Source organism: Perissodus microlepis, chromosome 17 (assembly GCF_051167445.1).
Source record: "Perissodus microlepis isolate ML-2025 ecotype Zambia chromosome 17, ASM5116744v1, whole genome shotgun sequence".
NCBI lineage: Eukaryota > Metazoa > Chordata > Actinopteri > Cichliformes > Cichlidae > Perissodus > Perissodus microlepis.
In genome coordinates this window covers 36,027,351-36,047,485 of record NC_140477.1, presented here as the reverse complement: position 1 = coordinate 36,047,485, position 20,135 = coordinate 36,027,351, and the positions used below count along the sequence as shown (strand labels likewise).

Below are 20,135 nucleotides of genomic sequence, written 5' to 3'. Positions count from 1 at the left end.
GGTGATAGTCCTTTAAAGTAAACTTTCCCCAACTCTCCTGAAAGCACACACATGCATTCACCCACAAAGTGTTTTTAATGAATAAGACAGTGAGTTGGGAGATGGGTAGGAGATGGAGGAATGTGAGGTTGGGTTTGTGCTAGTGTGTGTGATTGTGTGTGTGTTAGGGAGGTGGCGGGGGGACACAAAGAGCTGATATTATAGGAAGAAATCTGTGTGGGAAAGACAGGCAGTCAAACTGTCAGGCGTGAGCGCTGAGACGGAACAAAGAAGAACAGTGGAGACGATTACAGTGGCGAAGCAGAGTGACAGAGGCATGGCGCACACTGATGAAGATGAAGGGAGAACGGGAATTACTCCACCACGCACAGATGCCAAATACACCAACAGAGACGCACACGCTCGATTGATCAATGCCAGAGAGGAGAAACATCCTGATACAAGGCCTCGTATTCTCATTAGGCCTTGTGGATGCAGAGTAATGACTTAAAACCACATACACACCACCCAAAATATTAGCAACCTCTTTTATAGTCCAAAGGTTTTTTTATACCTTTATTTTTAGTAAACATCTGCAGGCTGCTGAGGAAAACAGGAAATAAAACATAGCACAAAGTAAGCCAGTGGGCTGTAGCAGAGGAAGAACTAGTGCCAGCTAATGCAACAGAGGTGAAACAAATACCGTCTGTTAGACTGACTTGTTGTCTGACCGGCCACACAGCCACTCAGCCTCATTTATCAATGTCAGCTCCCGTTCAGATGCTTTAAAAAGCTTCTACTGCCATCTTCTGGAGGATGTCACACAAGACAGTCGAACTTTAAAGACCCATCTTTGTGAGCCATATCTTGATGTTATATTAATGATATTATTTAATTTAACTAAATAATAATATATGCACATTTAATAAGTATATTTCACATTTCAAGAAAATCTAATAATCCACAAAAAGTCACAATCTGAAGACCCAGTTGATATTGTTTTAAAGAGGTCAAAATATTCTTATAAGGCTGATTTTAACTTTCTGATTTGCAATTTTGATTATTTTAAGGCTGGATTTTGGTGATCCTATGACTCTGGAGGCTTCCCACGATGCACTGTGTGTTTCTTCGTCACTGACCTTTTTTCACTAATAATCGTTGGTTATTATTAATGTCTTGCTCTCCTCCACAGCCAGTGTCTTTTGTCCTGTCCACACACTCAGCTGGTTGCAGCAGATGTCTCCAAACCTTGCTCTGCTGGAGGTTTCTTCCTGTTAAAAAGGAGTTTTTCTTTCCCACTGTCACCAAGTGCTTGCTCAAAGGGGATCATCTGGTTTGGAGGTTTTCTGTAATATTATAGTATCTTTAACTTACCATATGAAGTGCCATCAGGCAACTGTTGTTGTTATTTGGTGCTGTATAAATACAATTTTAATTGTTTTGTTTTGTTTTATGATTTCATGGGTTTCATGTAAGCCATGTGGCATCCAGCAGTGAGATCTGCAACATCGAAAATGGTGGTAGAAGCATAACTTTAACAGGGGCAAATTATTTTGAGCCAAGAATATTTTTGTACATGCAGTTTTTATGTCCTGTTCACCACAGAAATGAAAATGTAGATAATGTGTTGCTGAGTTGTGGGACTTGCTTTTGGAAAGAGTCAGCTTAACCTGCTGATGGTCTTTCACCTTTATACCAGCTTTACACTGGCTAAGAGTTGAACAGCAGTATCATGATGGCTGACGTAACCTCCATATATGTGATATTTACTTGACAGTTACTTGTGAGTAACACTGTACCGTAATTTATCACTTTTACCTGTTGCCAATTTCCAATCACCATTTAATGTAACAAGCATTTTTAAACATTTTACCAGCTGACCTTAAAATATACAAAAATGTCCGTTTAGAACCTAAAAGGCTCAATGCAGTCATTAGGAATAATGTGTCTCACGTGCTGAAGCCCAGTGCTTTCCAGATGTCTGTGGTCAGCCTCGTTTTTCAGAGCAAAGATTTCTGAGCAAACAACTGAGTAAATGATTCTCATTCCCCATTTGACCAGTAACAATATTTTAAAACTAAACTTTTTTTTAATAAATTGCATTATAGCAATTAAAAGAAAGACTCCCCATCCATCGGATATCACATGAAGACATTACTTTATTAATAAACCAGCAAGCAAAGCATGTCAAATACAATAAAAGGATGTCCTGAAACAGAGACAGGCATGTATAAAAAACCCAAATAAAAAGATAGGTGGAGTTGGACTTGCTAAAGCCTTGCCAATGGTTGTAAACAGTGTTACAGTAGGAAATAAGAACAATGAAAAAACGAATGTGCAGAGTTGTGCTGAGGTTGTAGTGTACATCCACACAATAAAGACATTCACATGTGTCAGGTAGAGCGCAGGGACTAGTCTGCATGAACTACTGCAGCAACAGAGGATGAGAAGGAGTAGAAGGTGCTATACTGTTTGTAAGTGATGCTCAGGTTGATTCCAGTCTGACTCCAGTTAGACAGTGGTGCTGTTGTTGCCCTACACTGAGTAGCAGAACACAGTTAATGCTGGTTATGGGTTAATATTCTGCCCACCCCTCTTAAACCTGACATTTCTGAGAAAAAAAACATTTTACTGTTCACTGTGGTGGTACAGGCTTGATTCCCTTTGTGTTCCCTTCTTTGTAGAGAAAAAAAACTGGTTATATTTTGTGCGTATGTCGCAACAACTGGCCCCACGCATAAGATCAAATGCGTGGGATTAGCAGTAGGAACTTACGATGAGTCCAACAGATCTGTGTCCCCAACACCGATTTTTGTCAAAGCTTAAAAGTAATTTAAAAAGAAATAATGCACTCCAAATGATCCTTATGCTTCAGCTCAGCGCTGGTGTATCAGCTCTGTCATCAGGTTTTACCCCCCCCAGGTGACCCAACATCAATTATGATGCCCAAAACTGCCTTCAAAACACGACATATGCAAGTGAGTGCAGCTCCTCATTTAGACCACCAGAGGGCGACATTCCATTACTTTCAGCCAAATGCTTGTAAACAGCAGATAACATAACTTCTTCTTTAAATCCAGTATTGCAATTCTTTTATGTGACAAAAGCTGTTTTAGATGAATTTGATGGCATAAATATCCATTTATGTCAATGTTTCCAGACCTGACCCGACCACTACTGTGTGGATCTAGACACAGTCAATGAATTTGACGGGGCCCTGATGTAGTCAGGTGACATGTTTCAGGATTAACAACACATCTCATACACACTCACATCAGACGTGTCCAAATATTTGTAGCTGATGCAGAGCAGAGCCCTCTAATCGCCAAGCAGTTTTAAACGTTAATTAATCTAAAAATAATTGTTGAACTCGCACCAAATGTATGCTGACATCAGGAGGATGGTTAATAGTTACACTGTAGTGAGTTTTACTACTTTTACCAGGACACCTGCTGTAAATACCCAGATTTCTGCATTAATGACAAGTTATGCTTTCAAATTATATTAGTGGAATAAAAATGTCTTTCACAGAAAAGCTGACATTGTTCTATAAATTAAGGCTTGTATTCCCCAGTGATGCAGAAAGCAATGTTTTATTTGTTTTGAATCGTGTTGAAATCATCGATATGCTTTCCCCTGACTCGGCCTCAGTCCACCCTCAGTTTCAAATCTGGGAGCAGATTTAGAAAACATTACAATGCTTTATATAAGAAAGCAAGGTAGCAGCTGCTGGCAGTGAGACGAGAACAACACTGGACTTTATTTATTTACAGAGCTCTTATTGGCAAACTTCATGGGAATATTGGATGTGTCTTCTTGCTTATATTTCAACTTCACACTATACTTGGTACCAAGACTGTTTAGTCCTTTAAATTTATCACAATAATACCAATGTAGGAAAATGCTGCAATAAATCGATTATGGATATTTGCATCATACTTGCTTCTTTCTGATGCAATATTATTTTTGTTTTATTCAGTTTCTATCTGTTATGATTTTATACATAATTCAAGAGGTTTCTTTATATTATTTTTATGTTATGAGTCAAAGTAAACGTTTTCATGTGTGTTATAACCAGGGGGTCCTTGTAAAAGAGAGCCTGCTCTCAAAGCCTTCCCTGTTTAAATAAAGGTATTTTATATAGATCACAAATAAAAGATCTGGCAGACTGCGTGATAAATATGTTTACAGTAAAAACTGGTCAAAACATTTTGTGTAATCTCAAAGTTGTTGCTCATAGCGACAACCCGATGAAGAAGTTTTTAGCATTGTAGCTCATCGTTTTGGTTTTTTCTAACCCATTTCCAGAAATACGCTGCTGCTGCGCCTATCGACTGTCCTCACACAGTCTTACCTACAAGTTGATGGCGAGCACTATTCGTCTACCTAATATTTTTCATCGTTATTTTAGCGGAGACCAAAACAGAGCTTATGTTTGTCAAATGGCCACAGCGATAAATGACTGTGGCTCCTGAATATTCTGGACTTATGGTAAACATACAACTCTTCGACAACAGCTCAAGGTCGTGTCCATAATGCTGCCAAACAGTTGGTGGTTCAAAGTATCGTTTTTTTCCTTCAACTAGTGCTGACTCAACATTGTTAGTGTTGTCCTTAGCATGTTTGAGGACAACTATAACATGACCCCAGGTCGTTGCTTTCCCCGTTCATTTCCAACGTTTTTCATCACAAATATCTGCATACAGGTTAAATTCCTGTTATGAATCCACTCACCAAGACTTCAGTTCAGTGGCTGACCCTAATCTAGTCGATATATACTATAAACATACACAGCAGTGGAGGTAGGGGCTGAGGGAGATTTGGTTTAACTATTGATTTAAAAAATTCGGTAATCTCCACAACAGTGTGACTTCTGATTTCTGCTGACATGGGATTGCATATGTGAAAAGTCTTTTAGTGAGAGCTCACTGTTAGGTTGAACTATTGAACTTCAGATTGACTGAGGGAAGATGTAGGAGCTTGGGTTTCGACAGGAAATGAGCTAGCATAGATAAGTGAGTCGGGAGGTGATACGGAGAGATGGTCAGGCGTTCCTCACAGGCAGAAGTCAAAGGTCAGGTCGGACTTCCCCATCTTCTGTCTGTATACCGCATCAAACTTTTCATTCATAGACACGGTGAAGATATCTTTCCACAGACCAACACGACCTACAGGGAAATGGAGCGTAGTAAGGATTTTAATAAGCACCGTCTTTATTTGTGCTCAAAACACCAAAACTTATTGAGCGTATTTCTGCTGCAGACTGAATGCAGCCCGGCACGGCAGTGACTCACCAGTTGCAGTGTGTATGTGACAGATCAGACTGACTGTCAGCTCTCTAACCTATAGCAGATCAAACACCAGACTTCCTTAGACTAAAAGGAAAAAAACAGATGGAAAAACATAGAACAAAAACAGATGACAGGAACTGTAAGTGAACATAAAAAACTAAATATACACATAAACCAAAATGATAACAAATAAGGAAACAAATGTAAAACACATGTACACTCATGTGAAAAACTATGCGCACCCTTACTGTTTCTGTAGGAATTAAGTAGCTTCAGAAAGCACAATTACAAAATGACAGATCAAGTATGGCTTGTTTGAAAAAAGCCTATTCTCTCTAAAATGAACTTGACCGCATTTGCAAAGCTTTCTCTGAACAAAGGACAACAGATCTGGAACAACGTCCTTTGGACAGAAGAGACCAAGTGGAAATCCTTCAAGCATAGCAGTGGAAAGGTGATGATTGGGTTCGTTTTGCAGCTACAGGACCTGGACTTGTTGCAGTCACCGTGTAGACTTCTGTATACCAAAGTACTCTAGAGTCAAATGTAAGGTCAACAGCTAGAGCGTGGCCAAAACTGGGTCATGCAACATGAAAATGATTGGAACAGAAAAGAGTCAAGGTCTTGCAATAGCCCAGTCAAAGTCCAGAGCTCAACTCGATTGTGGAAGTACCTTAAGATAGATATGCATAAACACAGTTCCTCCAACCTCAGTGAACTGAACAATGACATGAAGGAGTAGGCCAGATTTCCTCAACTACTGAAGGGACTGGAGGTCACACAGAAAACAGGGGACACTTCAAGTTACTGCTCAAGTTCATCATTTGACAGTTTTCTTTTTCATATGACTGTACATGGAACTCATGAAAGGTTCAATCAAAACAAACGCAGTCACATCCTGCACAACACTCCAGCGTTAAACTACAGTCTGCAGTGCAGAGTCAGACACACTGGTGCTATAATGTTTTCATCAGAATGCATTATGCAATAATCCAAAAATATTCAATCACATAGTCATCTGTTCTTCTGTTCTTTCTTGCTAAAATGTCATGCAGGTAACCTTGGCACAACTCATTTTTAATTTAACCAAAACAATTTAAATTAAATTAACGCCATAACTAATTTAACTATAACTTGTTCTGTATTCAAACCATCCTACAGTTGAATCACATCATCTTGTTTTCTTCTGTGATCATTTTGATAAAGTTAAGCTTTAAATTCTTAGGTCCCAGTCACACATACCCGGAGATCAGTTGGTGACTACATCGAACCGCTGATTAAAAAATGAGAATCCCCCTACCGGCTGCAATTTGTTACTAGCAGTTGCTGTGATTGATTGTCACAGAGCCTTGGTAGCTATCACCTGTAACTGTCATAGAAGGCACTGGCTGACCCACAAGCACACACTAACTAGCTGCTATGTGACCATGAAACCATGTAGTGTGTGAGGCAAACTGGAAACATCTATTGATGAAAGCTGTATAAATTTAAATGCCAGTATAAGCATTGTTAGCAGGCTCGTGTTCAGTGTGTGTTTCTCTTTGAAACCATATTCTTAATATTTGGTCATATTGAGAAAACACCAAACCTTTAAATTAACTATCTTAACATCGGCACTTGATGCACATTAATAAACCAAGCTCATAATCCTTCCAGTCAAAAGGTTTTTCACAAATTTATATATTTTTCACAGAACTTGTCTTTGCATTAATCAAACAATTTAACATTCACTCGTTTAAAACTCAGTATATAAATAATTAAACATAGTTAAACATAGTATTTACCTCCCAACTCATCCAGCATGTATGTTAACATTTACTGATCAGAGGTGTAGACCTGATGGAGTGATCAGCCCATTTTAAATAATAAATTCACAGTTAGCTTAATAACTTCAGTTGTCAGTTTAAGAGAGTTTCATACAGTAAAGTTAATAAAGATGAAGCGAGTGATCAAAGCTCTCATTGTGATAACAAGGGTCACATTTAACAACAATTTTCTTATGACATCAAAAACCTGCTTTCAGGGTTTGTCCAAAGAAGTACAGTGTCAGCTATGTGTTTGTGAACAGCATTTCCAAAGCTGCACCCATAGAAGTGTAAAGTTCTTTGGGTGATTTTCTAACATTGTGCTCAGTTATGTAGACGCAGTCAGTTCATTTCACTAATTACCAAGAGCAGCACAGAATAGAGGCTCAAAGATGAGCACACTGAATAAAGGGGCAATTAATGCCCTAACTTAAATCAAACCATGTAAGTTCAATTTTTACACTGGTGTCTTTATGAAAACGCATTTAAGATAAATGAGAATCATTATGTAAAGGTGAACTTCTCTGTTAGGGGGGCTGTGTGAGGTCCTGAGGACTGAGACTCAGTGGAGTGCAGGGTTTATCCTAAACTCTGTGTCTAACACCTGCCCCTTGCTATGTGAAGACCTACTGTCAAGTCCCGAGTCATATGTGTTATAAATCACTGACTACATGAGTTAAAGTAGTATTGTGCACCAAGAGCTCTGAGTGACTGAATTACTAAGAAGCTAATGTTAAGTAGCCTTGTGCTAACCTGGAGTGTAAAGTATTGACTATGACACTGCGTGATGATCTAAACTCCTGAAACAGAAAGGTGTTTCTCTTCATAAAGTCCTAATCTCATTGTAATGTCATTATAGTTTACATAAGGAACAACTTAGATGTGGATGTATTTAGCTTGTATCAGATTATTAGTCCAGCTGTGAGATATATTATTAGTATTAGGTAAATTTGCATGGGTAAGCTTTTGCTCTGTTTACTACAGGTCAGTGACCTGAGACTGGTCTGCATACACAAACTCTTGCAACATAACTATCGTCTCCAGGGACATTAATAACTAACCAACACAAATCAATTTAGTTATCTCCCCTTAAAAAATGTTGTCTATAAGCTCAGTGTACATTAAATAATTTATGGTGTGTTTGACTTTAGGAAATGTGTAATCTGCAATGCTACACATTTCCTTTGCAGCGGTCGAGAGTTATAGTTAGTGATTTAGTTGTTGTCTGAGTTTGTCTGCACTAGTTTGTATTGAATTTGACCCCAAATATGATTAGCTTCGATTATTTGCATCCTATCAGCTAATGGGAACAGAATGAAAAACAATGAAACTGCTATAAACAAAAAAGTTTGAATACACCTACATGGAGCATACAGAAATCAAACTACACAATATTGTAGTATCACCACAAGAGTTAACAAGGAGGTAAGCACTGTAAGAAACTAACAACTCTCAGCAAACAGCAAAAAGATCTGACCCAGCTGCTACTTTCTTTAGTAGCATTAAGTAGCATTAAAGGGCAGTGATTTTGAAAGAGAAGCTGCTATATAATTAACTTTTCACTGACGTGAGCAACGCATAAAATTCCATTCTCCTCCACTGCTTTGGGCATTTGGCAATCCTACCACAATGAGCTTACCCAATCTTCTACCAGAAACTGCATTTTTTGCACTTATTCATGGAAATGTAAAGTGGGCAATGTCCTGTAAGATTTGTGTTTTCCTGGTACTCTTTCTTGTTTGCAGCATTTGTTTGAATTTGTTCTTCTGTGTTCATTCATTTTTCCAGGTATTTTACTCTTCATACTACACACAGACATAATGTAAACAACGGGAGGCATTGCTTTAGGTTTAGATGCACAAACTCAGAGCAGCAGCACCAATCTTAACAGTAGAGTCTGATATTCCTGCACTCTATTCCTCTGCATACTCACAGAGATATCAGTGGGGGTGGAATGGACCCTTTGGTGGGTCACTTCTGGCCTACAGTCTGTGGACCCCTGTTCTAAGATGTTACACAGCCACCACTAGCGGTGACATATTACAGCTGCCTGCTCTGTGCTTGGATTTTGTAAACCAGAGTATGTCCTGTTTTTATATTGGTATTTATGTGTTACCCTTAGCCCCACTTGGAAAATAGTTCAAAATAATACAAATAATAGATAAAAATATAACATCAGACACATTTGATTTTCTCCTGATTAATCAACTAACATATTGCATCATATCTATACAGGTAATCACCATACATACAGTTAAACTGCCTATTCAGAAGACTCAATGAACAACCTCCAGAGCTGTAAAATGAACATGGAAATCACAAAAACTGCAGTTCCCTTTACTTGCCGATAGATAAGATCCCCTCTTTATAAGAACCTTACCTGAGGTGAATTACATCCACCTGGATATTTGAGTTAGTGGCCTTGATTAATGAGTGTCTGTAGCTCGTTCTGATAGGCGTCGGGCTACGATGGGCGTCTTCACTGTGTTTGCATGATTTGACTAATTATGGCTTTCTGTGTGAAGATTGTGTTGCAGTTTTGGTGGGTGCATTCAATTGCTTTATTAGTCTGTAACTATTTGTGGGGTTTTTTGTTGCACCCATACAGTTTATGGAGACAACTTGTGAATATAGCTAACTAGTGTTAGCTCTTAAATTAGCACTGCTCCCTCTGCTCAGAGTGTAGAGTCCTAAACCAATGGATGTTGTCTCAGTCGGTATGTGCATGTTTTATGCTGTCTGTGCCCAGAACAAAATAAGCCAGCTTAGCAGATGAAAGGGACTGAGCTTTCCTCTCCCACTCACCTCTGCACATGGACAGTGCCTCTGAGTTGCAGCACTGCTCAATGAGCTGGTTGCAGCTCTCCACCATGCCTTCCAGCTGAGCCTTGTCACAGGAAACACCCAGGAAACGTGCCAGTTGTTCCACTAATGTCCCCAGATCCTGAAGAGGAGAGGAAGAAAAATCTATGAAAGCAAATGTAACAAACAAACACAGAGAAAATGTTTTGTTGTTAAAATAACGCTAATGCGTGATTCTGCTTTCTTAATCATGGCTAGAGAAAACACACAGTTACCCTACGCTTACTGTACACGGTCTTGGTGATAGAGGAACAATAACTACGAACAATACAATTGTTCCTACAATTGTAATCAATTAAGGAAAATAACTGCATATATAGCAAAATGATTCTTCCAAAGGGATTCTTGGAGCAGCTTTCTGATGTATTCATGGATGCTTGTGTTTCCTCCTGGATTTGACACGCATTAATCCTCCCTCCCCCTCTTTCTGTTGCCCGTATACCCTCGGTGTGCTGAAGGTTGAGCCTCCTTGCATCGTGAAAAGTTTTCATATTGTGACATCAGTGACATTGAACTCGTTCAGATTACTACTCCAGCTGGGTACCTGATGAACGGTGGAAATGTATTTGGATACTTGGTACTTGCAGCTATCCTGTGTGTCTTCTAAGATTGGTCTGCCTGATCTTAGAGTCCTGACGTACTGTTTTATCAATCAGTAGCTGGTGCCTTGAACCTCTGATGTTATCTATGCCCTTATGCGTTGATACAGGCTGGTAAGTTTCACGCCCATAGAGCATAAAGAAGAGCATAAATGTCAAATAGATAACAAATTAATGTGAAATATCAAAAACATATTATATAAACACATTTCTATTAAAATAGATTTTTGGTTTAGTTGGAAATATTCAATGCTTCTTGATTTTTATCCTATTGAGTTCCTTAGTCAAACTACTAAGAGGGCAAAAACTACCCATATGGAAAAGATATATATAAATCTTATAAAGTTTGTATCTGTCTTGTGTGAAACTTGTATGAAAAGCATACAAGAGTGAGAACAGATATAAGGTCCCTTGAAAAATTATATAATGAAACTTGTATGTTTTGGATACTTACTAAAACAATATATGAAAGTAATGAGAAAGTCGCCACTTTCATGAGTAAATCATATAAGTTTTTACTATTTCTTTTCCATATGGGTATGTTCAAGGCCAGAATGCCTGCTCAGAAAATCCAGGCACCATAGGAGCAATTTCCCCCTAATTTACTGCCTACGTTGCACACAAAATTCAGTAAAGTCATCTGTCAGGGGCAGACAGCTGGGTGTAAGTTTCCATGAACTAGCAATAAGATGCTAAAAGGGCCCAAAAAACAGTTGTGATATTACCTTGTACATGTCTTCATATTTCAAGAAAAGGACATTAGAATCCATACGGTGTTCCCAAAATTCCTGAACATGTTCAAACCAGGAACCATATCCCACTATAAAGGAAAAGTATCAATCAGTGAGATACAGGGACTCGACAAAACAGGACAGGGCTTCTATGGAGTGGATTACATGAAATGTCCAAATCTTCTATTAATCTATATACTCACGTTTATCATTCATGAAGCGCCGGCAGAATTCCTGGAAGGTTCCCCGGTAGCTCATGGTCCTGAGAGAGCGGTGAAACTGGTAGTAGGATACCACCAAATCCTTAGGGTTTCGAGCCATGTAGATCACCTGGAAGAGGGCAACAGTACTCGCTGTAAACAGGAAGTATAGATTTAACCCAGTATCACGGCAAGGCATGTAACAGACACGCTGGTCCACCGTGTCCATTTCATGGACAGAAGTTGCATTACCAGCAGTGGGAGATAATATATTTAAAGTCTGTATTGACCAAAAGACGTATGACGTACATTTCAGGGTGCTTAAATGCCAGAAACGATAAAGCTAGGCAGCTAAAATGTATCTACATGTAAGAGTGTTAATAATGTCTAAACACTTTCCCGTGATTATTTTCATGTTGGCTTGAAATGGAATATCTCCATCTGATGTTTTACTGCAGCTCCTGCGTGCACGTACATGAGGCAAAGCGGTCTATTTGACTTTTTGTCGTGATACTAGGTTGATATATTACCTCTGTGTTTTAGTGAAATAAAAATGACTGCTGAATCTCCCTGTTTACTTGTTGATTTGATGAACTCAGCCTCTTAGAGAACTAACCTTAGCCTCTCCATTGTGCATGGCTGTAGGGAGGAATCGATAGGGAAGATGGCTTTTGATCAAACGAGGTGACGACAGCTCCTGTGAAAGACAAACACAGTGAATCTGCACTGAACTTTTCCCATCATGTCCTACAGAAAACTTGTGCAACTCTGTACATTTGTCCAAGAAATCTGCAGCTTTGACACGACTGAAGTGTTTGAGTTTTAGCCAGTAGAGTGTCTCATATAACATTTTACGACCCTGGAAGAGGTCCTACAAAAGTTCCCCCAATAAAAATCTTACTAACACCAGATGAGGTCATTGTTACTGGTGGTGAAACAAAAACAAACCAAAGAGCAGCCTGATAGACAATAACCTTACTGCAGCATTAGCATCAGTTTGATGGTGCTGGTCAAACATAGAGACCACTACCAGCATCTCCTTATGTTATAGATCTAAACAACACGTTCTCACTCCCGAGTAGAGCAGGGCGATGTGACCAAAAATATTTATCATGATATACATTTGAAAATTTGTGATAACGATATAACTGACGAAATAATTGACACTAGACAAAATACTTTACAACTCCACAACTTTATTAGTGCAACAAAAAAAACCCATCAATGTATTTTCACTTAAACAAGCAGCTGTTTTTTATGTGCATTAAAGTTATATAAAAATGTAACAGTGCAAATGCAAATTCCTTGCTGACAGTTTAACCAAAAGGCATTTCCAGTGGAAACTGGCCGATGTATCCTCAGCATAACCATGTATAATATCCACAAAACCTAAAAAGAGGTTAAACACACACAATACAGTAATATTATGTTGAAGCACAGTACGTATCACTCCGCGAGGCTCCTGCCTACGATAGCCGTAATGCTCCGACAATCCATCAAGCGGTGCGGCTTCGTAGCTTAGCAAAGTCGTACTGACACATTTGACAGATTTTCGAGCGCTTTGTTTCGAGGTCAGTAAACACAACCAGAATTCATACATAAGGCTCACGGGATTATAAGGGGCACTGACGATTTTCAGAAAAATCAAAGGATTGATTTTAAGTGTGCCGTATTTTCCAAAAAACACGGTAATAACGACGGCCCGCTAGCATGCTCTACCAAAAATAGTGCTTTGTTGTGTATCTGAGGGACGAAAGCTAAACCAGTTCCACACCACTGAAGCTGCAGCATTTTAACAAATCAGTTCTGGTTCATCTGTTTCATTCAACGATCCACTTTCGCCCTCCTCATTCTGCGTCGCCGCCATGCTTTTTCCACCATGTGCGTATGAAAACAAAGGCACTGCGCATGCGCGTTTTACCCATATTCTATCGCAATATTTCATTTTCTTATTGTTGCCCAACATTATACCGGTATTACCGTGAACGGTATGATATGGCCCAGCCCTACTCCCGAGGCGTAATATTTTACGCTAGGTGACAAACCGTCAACATGTTACGCTTCCAGGCACCCAACACGTTCACATTGCAGGCGAAAGCGCATCAAATCCGACTTTTTTGACCCTAAGCGACTCATATCCGATCATGCTATGACAGTGTGAACGGCACAAATCCGACCTGGGTCACTTTCGTATGTGGTCCTGAATCCGATACATATCTGATGTTTTAGAAAGCGACTGCTGTTTGATGGTCATGTCGCATTAAATCCGTCTTTTACGTCACTGACACAAGACAGACGCCAATTATCAGCGCCGGAGAAGACATGGTGAACGCTTCCTGACCATCCCGTGAAACTGCTGGGAAGACAACGTTGGAGAAACGTGAACATTTTATTTGTACTGTATAATCTGCAGATTCTGACAGAAATCTGAAACTATCCTTTAAAGCAGCGCTCCTCTAAAACAGCAATAAGGATCATTATTAGGCCAAATGTAAATAACAAAATAACTTTATAACTTAAAGCAAGATTGGGAAACGTAAAGTCCGAAACAAGTCTTTATATTAAGGCCATCAGTCAAACAATACTGTTGGTCTGGGTCTAAACAGAGCGCGTTGTGACGTCTTCTTTTGTGCATGCGGGCCGCTTTGAGGGTTCACACTAGAGAGCGTTTGCTGTCACATTTTATTTGTAGTGTGAACAAGCAGACAAAAAAATCGGATTTGATCAAAAAATCGGAATTGAGCATTAAAACTTGCAGTGTGAACAAATGACGAGATCGGAAAAATGAGGAAATGTGAGAACCATTTGGAATCCATCCACACATGTTCGTTCATTTTCCTCAAATCGCTTTGAAAAACACTATTTCACGTCATTACAGTGCTGGTTAAGGTTAGGGATAAGGTTATGGTTAGAATACGTGGCTGGAACGTCTTTTACCGTGGGACCGTCATTCTACTGTATTTCACCCATAACCCGGCGTGTACCTTAAGAACGCCGAAGGTCGCCTTTCGCGTTCCTCAGGAACGCCGTGGGACGTGACAAATCGTCAGGATGTTACGCTTCGGGAGTGAGAACGGGCTGATCTAAATCAGCAGTTAGTTCGTTTTAATGTTGTCATAATGTAATCCACACAATTATTCATTCCTAAATCTATAGGAATAAACAGATATATGCCTGTGAGGAATCTATATCCAAGGGACAAGATTTTTAACTTTCAAGTTTCCATTTGTAGTCTCAGCTCAGTTAATGCAAATAAACAGTATATCTGGGAGGTAAAAGTAGGATTTCATTTGCAGTAATGTAATTTTCAAACTTTTGGTAGTTATTTGATGACTTTGCTTTTTATTACCTTTTCTAAATTATCTGCATTTATAAGCAAGACTTATGACAGTAAGTCTTGAACCAGTTACCCATTAACATGGCTACAGTGGAAGGCTAAGTTAGCAGACTAGATTTTGCATTGTTTTACCAGATCGAACAACTTAATCTCATCTGCTGCCTTAGTTCTAAATTGGTTATGGTGCTGAGTATCTGCTACTGTGATGTCAGTGACTCACTCTACCTGTATGATGTCCAGCCCAGGTTGTGGGTATTCTAAAACAGGCAGCTGTTCATCAATGTTCATAAGGCCAATCTCATCAGGGTCTGCTCCCTGACTCACTAGATACACAACTTCCTGAAGTAGACTGGTGCCTGCAATGACAGAAAAGACAGAATAAACAATGACAAAAGTCAAACTGCAGCATGAAACAGTGAAAGTTGCTGGATCCACAGCTGATGAGCTTGGATTAATTCAAACTAACTATTGCCTAAAGACAGAGGTGGCTAATATCTTCCTACGTACTGCAGCACAGAACACCCAAACACTCTTTGAGGCCTTAATTCATCCATGGGAACTCAATGAGTCACATGTAAAAGTGTGTGCGTCACTAAAAGACATCTTGGAAGAAATTATTTACTGTTTCCACTTTTTCAGGCACCCTAATCAATTACATTGTGACCATTTAATCACTAGTTACAAAACATTACCATTCTCACATTATTAATGTCTTATTTGTTGCCAGTCCAAAGATTTATGGGCAGTTTGGCTCACAGATGCAGATCACACCATGTGAAACTTGAAGGACGCCTCTCTGTTAAGCAATGGAAAAAGTCAGCACTTTAACACGATGCAATCAATTCATCCCAGCTTGTTTCTTAATAACTTAAAGGCTTGCCAGTGTTCTACATTACAGGGTGATATGAATAAGACTGACTACTCTCACTTAGAGAAAAATTAAGTGAAGTTAGCCCCATACTGGCTTTGAAACCTAATAAATTGCATAAGAAAGTTTTTAAGTAAAAGCTTTCTTGTTCTAAAAGAAAATTTTTATAACACATTAGCAGCAGTTATGTAGTGTGTTTCACTCCTTAAAGGGTTCAGTTGTATTTGATAGACGGAAAAAAATCATTTGCGGCTTACAACTAAAAGTTTAAAAAAACCTCTACTAGGGGCCTGGGATACAAAGATTACCAGAGAACACTGTTCTCATAATAACTCTGAGATTCAAATGATGGATGATTTTTACACATATTCAATTGCACAACAGTTTGGGGTCATTTTGAAAATCTCTTTTTTCTGTAAGTACAAAAGAATCACTTTTTTCATCTAATTTAGCAACAAAGAATGAAAATAATTTATCAAAAATCCTAGAGATTCTGCAAAAAAATCATAAAGAACTAATTTTTATGGAAAGCATTAATTTGCCTGCACAGAGTGTATAAATCAGCCTAAGCAACCTAAGCTTGAATGCAGATCATGACGCATTAAACAATATAAAATAATATAAACTGATTTTGTTAACTGAAACAGTAAGTCTTGGTGAAAGATGAAAACTGGAGCCCATCATGTGTCTGGATTGCACCAGCAGCAATGGCAATGAGTTCATTTTCAAACTGGATCCTCATTCAATATGATGTCATTCTGTCATGCTGTGATAACTGGTAACCAGGACGGGTTACCAGTTTATGTTTTTAGTACAATGTGTTTAAAGGTTGAGCATGTAAGCAGCCTAATTTTGACAAGTGCTTAATGTTTCAGTCACATATCTGCTGTGACTGAAACATTAGAAACTGCTTGGAGCAAATACTTCATGCTCACAGGCGCCTATCGGGCACCTTATTGTCTGTACCTGGGGTACCAGAAGCTTAAAACAAGAGTCAAAAGCAGAATAAACTGTTTGTCATTGCCAGAGAAGATTTGACAAGCTTTTCATAGGTGCAACTCACGTACTCAACTTTGCATTTTCCTTGCAAATGTTGCACGATTTTGAGGGAAATAAACAGGCTCTCCAATGATATAAGATTTACTGCCAAGAAGCATTGTGCTGAGTTTTTGTTATATTATGTTTGATATTATGTCTGTTTCTTTTTTCTGGATGCATTTTTGTTAAATTTTGATCCACATCAGTAGCAGGTTTTAATTTAAATACATCACAATGCATATTTCATACCTCCTTCCTAGTAAAAAATTAAAGTCCTTATCTTTATTTCAAATTCTTCACTTGATTATAAGTGAACATATGGAACGTATGGTTAGCATATGGATATTATGTTTGGAAGTTTCACTTATCATATGTTTAATATGAGACTTTGATACTGGATTCCCATAAAGCTGATGGAAATGCTAGAGACAGATTAAAGAAAGAAAGACCAAATCAGTGTAGCACACACTGACATAGAGTTTCTAAATGCATGGAGCATAAAGCTGCAGGATACTCAGGAGCACATTGCAGACTCTCCCAGCTCACCTCTTTCAAACTCTGCTGTTTTCCAGTCTTTCTAACTCCTTTGACCATGTGTTTAGAATTTTTGCCTAAAGCTACCTAACGCATGTTTTAAGGAAAATGAACAGTCATGGCTTAAAGACAGTTGTGGTTTAAAAAGGGGAAACAAAATCCCTGATAAAAGTTCAATATGTTTGTGGAGCCAGACCTCCTGATTGCACTAACTTCAAGGATGTGCAAGTATACAGTATGACACATGAAACAGACCTAAGTAATACCATATCGCTCACCCCCTCCCTTTGGTTTATGGAGTGCTGCTAATCCTATTGGCTAAGATGATCACATGTAAGCCAATGGCATCATAGCTCTGCAGCATCCCAGCCATGTGGCCTGACATGTGCTTTCTTTCTCCTATGCACCAAAAGACTACAGATATATAAAGCTTGTTTAAGCTTAAAAACAAAGATTGCTTGGATGCACAAAGTTGTAACTGGTTAAAATGAATATTTGCAGAATATTGCAGAGAACCTCAGGAGACCAGCTGCGTGCCAAGGACACCAAGTTCTGCTCAAACATGCACTGTTTTGGTGTACAAATGTGACGGATCATTCCTGATCCCGCTGTGATAAACTTATGAAAGGGATCATTCTTGGCATCTGTGACTGCTGTTCCCAATAATTTTAGCTCTGGTGACCTTATCAAATGTCACTGGCTCTAATCCAGGGGAAAAAAGCATTACTTTGAAATCCCACCAGTGTTCTCTGGAGATTTCTGAGTCTGTGCTTCAGTTCTAAGTGAGTGTGTTGGGTTGTTGGGTGTATTTGTAACTTCTGAGCCATTATGACTGTATAATAGGCACTAACAAATAAACTAATTTAATGATGCTGTGCTGAATTTATAGAGTTCTTCTGAAGTGTTCCTGTGACTGTTTGTTTTTTAAAGAAAAGTATAAAGAACTTTAGTGTGCAATACCAGTGTTTCTTGTCTTGACAGCACACTGGATCAAAAAAAATGTTTGACATTGAACAAAATAGTGCAGTGGCAAGATCTGAGAAGACATGTGCTCCTCTCAAGTGCCTCTGTGGCTTACAGCTATCTGTAATGCTCTTCTATGCATGCATCTATCCAGATGTACACTGTAGGAGCGTATAGGGTGGTTAAAGAGGCAAAACTAAATGAAAACCACCCCTTTTAATATGTCATTGGTCTAGAGTACCGTTAATCGTACATTATTACATTGTTCTATTTTTAGAATGGACTATATTATTATAGCTAAAGCTAATTATCTTTATGTAAGTAAGTCTTATGGACAACAACATTAAAACGTGATGTTTCACACACTTTAATGAAGCTGTAATAAAGCAACAGTTATGATCCCAAAGTATATAGTATAGTATAGTATAGTATATATAGTATAGTATATAGTGTATAGTAGTATAACTACATTTTGCTTATAAAACCTTTTTAATAATAAGTAAAATTCGATTTTTCCTTAAAGGTTCTGCTTCATTGGCAAATGCATTTATGATCAGATATTCTGATTCCTTTGGGCCCCATCAACCACCCTGTGCCAAAAACTTTCAAAACATCCCCGATGGTCACCACCCCGTCCTTTGGGTTGCTTTCTTCTGCTGTGCTACATAGAAATGCAACTAAACTCTGAATATTCAAACTCCTTCTGGCCTTCTGCAAGCACTGCTCCAGCTGCCCACCACCTGTCACATGACCGGACCCACCCAGCGCACAGCAGGGCACGACGCATGCAGCAGCGCTGCGCAAAGACACTCTGAGGATAGATGTAAACACCAACTTCTAGAAGTGCTCATGCGAGTGAGGTGGATGATGAAGGCCACAGTAGTTGTGGAGGCTGCACTGATGTGTTTCAGCCAGCCATTAATCGATCTAATCAGTCTGACTCATTTATTTGCTGATATTTGATTATGAAGTACTGGCTGCTGATGCTATGTGTACATGCTTGATAGAGGCCTATAAAAAGTAGTTCTACTGCACAAGCATCATAAACAGATATCGTCATCCACCCACTGCAATAAAGTGAACGGATTTGCAACTCTCACGATACCGTGATACCTGCGTGCTACGCAAAATGAACCCTGTGACTGATACTAGATACGGGCTACCTGTGCATTCGTGTTTTATTCGTGTTGTTAAACTTTGATAATAACAAGAGAGGCCTGCAGAAACTGCTGCAGTAGCGAGCAGCAAGAAATGCGAAGGCACGAAGACACTCGTGCACAGGGTGGTGTGGTGGCTCGTTTACCTGACTTTGGGTACGTCACAATCCATATGTCGCTACTTCTAAGGGAGAAGTTGGCGATTTCCTCCATCTTTCCCCTGCAGAAGGGCGGCAGCCGCACTCCATCAAACTCGAAGTATTTGCTCTCAAACTCAATCGGCGTGCTCGGCGTATCTGCCTCGCTCTCGGCCATCGTCGAAACGAGCCGCCAGTGCAGGAAAAAGAAAATGCGCACACCCACGTGAACAGCTTTGTGTACGTGTGGTTTGATGTATTTAAAGGTAAGAAGATGATGACCGTGATGAGGTTGCTTGAAACAGCGCTGCTTTGCGTCGGGATGCTGTGGCTCGCGGCGGAGGGCGGAGGAGTTGACCCTCAGCCAATGGCGCAACAGAGAAGTGATGTAATACGCGTGCATGAGAACCAGCATCAGGACCACTCAGCAGGCATGAGGATGCGCGCGCCCTGCAGAAGCAAACTCGTTCCACAGACAAAACAGAACTATTGGGTTATGAGGCTGGTGATGATGACCGCATGTTGTGTTGATACAGCATGACTTCGGGTACAGATTGCATGGAGCCAAACACAAAAAAGAAAACCTGCTCCAGAGCGCAGTGACCTGAGACTGGTGCACTAGCACCCCTCTCAG

General features: G+C 39.5%; 1 protein-coding gene across 2 annotated transcripts; it reads right to left on the bottom strand.

Annotated features, from left to right (window-relative positions):
• Nucleotides 1-2,120: 2,120 nt before the first annotated feature.
• Nucleotides 2,121-19,874, bottom strand: sult4a1 (sulfotransferase family 4A, member 1). 2 transcript variants are annotated; one of them, XM_084909508.1, is made up of 7 exons: nucleotides 19,511-19,872; nucleotides 15,030-15,160; nucleotides 12,084-12,164; nucleotides 11,471-11,597; nucleotides 11,262-11,356; nucleotides 9,881-10,019; nucleotides 2,121-5,147 (listed from the first exon to the last, which is right to left on the bottom strand). In XM_084909508.1, exons 1-7 carry the CDS (start codon nucleotides 19,677-19,679, stop codon nucleotides 5,035-5,037), a joined length of 855 nt encoding a protein of 284 aa, XP_084765634.1. In that variant the 5' UTR covers nucleotides 19,680-19,872; the 3' UTR covers nucleotides 2,121-5,034. The 2 variants fall into 2 exon arrangements, with proteins under 2 accessions (XP_084765634.1, XP_084765635.1); XM_084909509.1 differs by lacking the exon at nucleotides 2,121-5,147 and adding an exon at nucleotides 5,156-5,354 and having other exon boundaries at nucleotides 19,511-19,874.
• Between the last annotated feature and the right edge of the window lie 261 nt (nucleotides 19,875-20,135).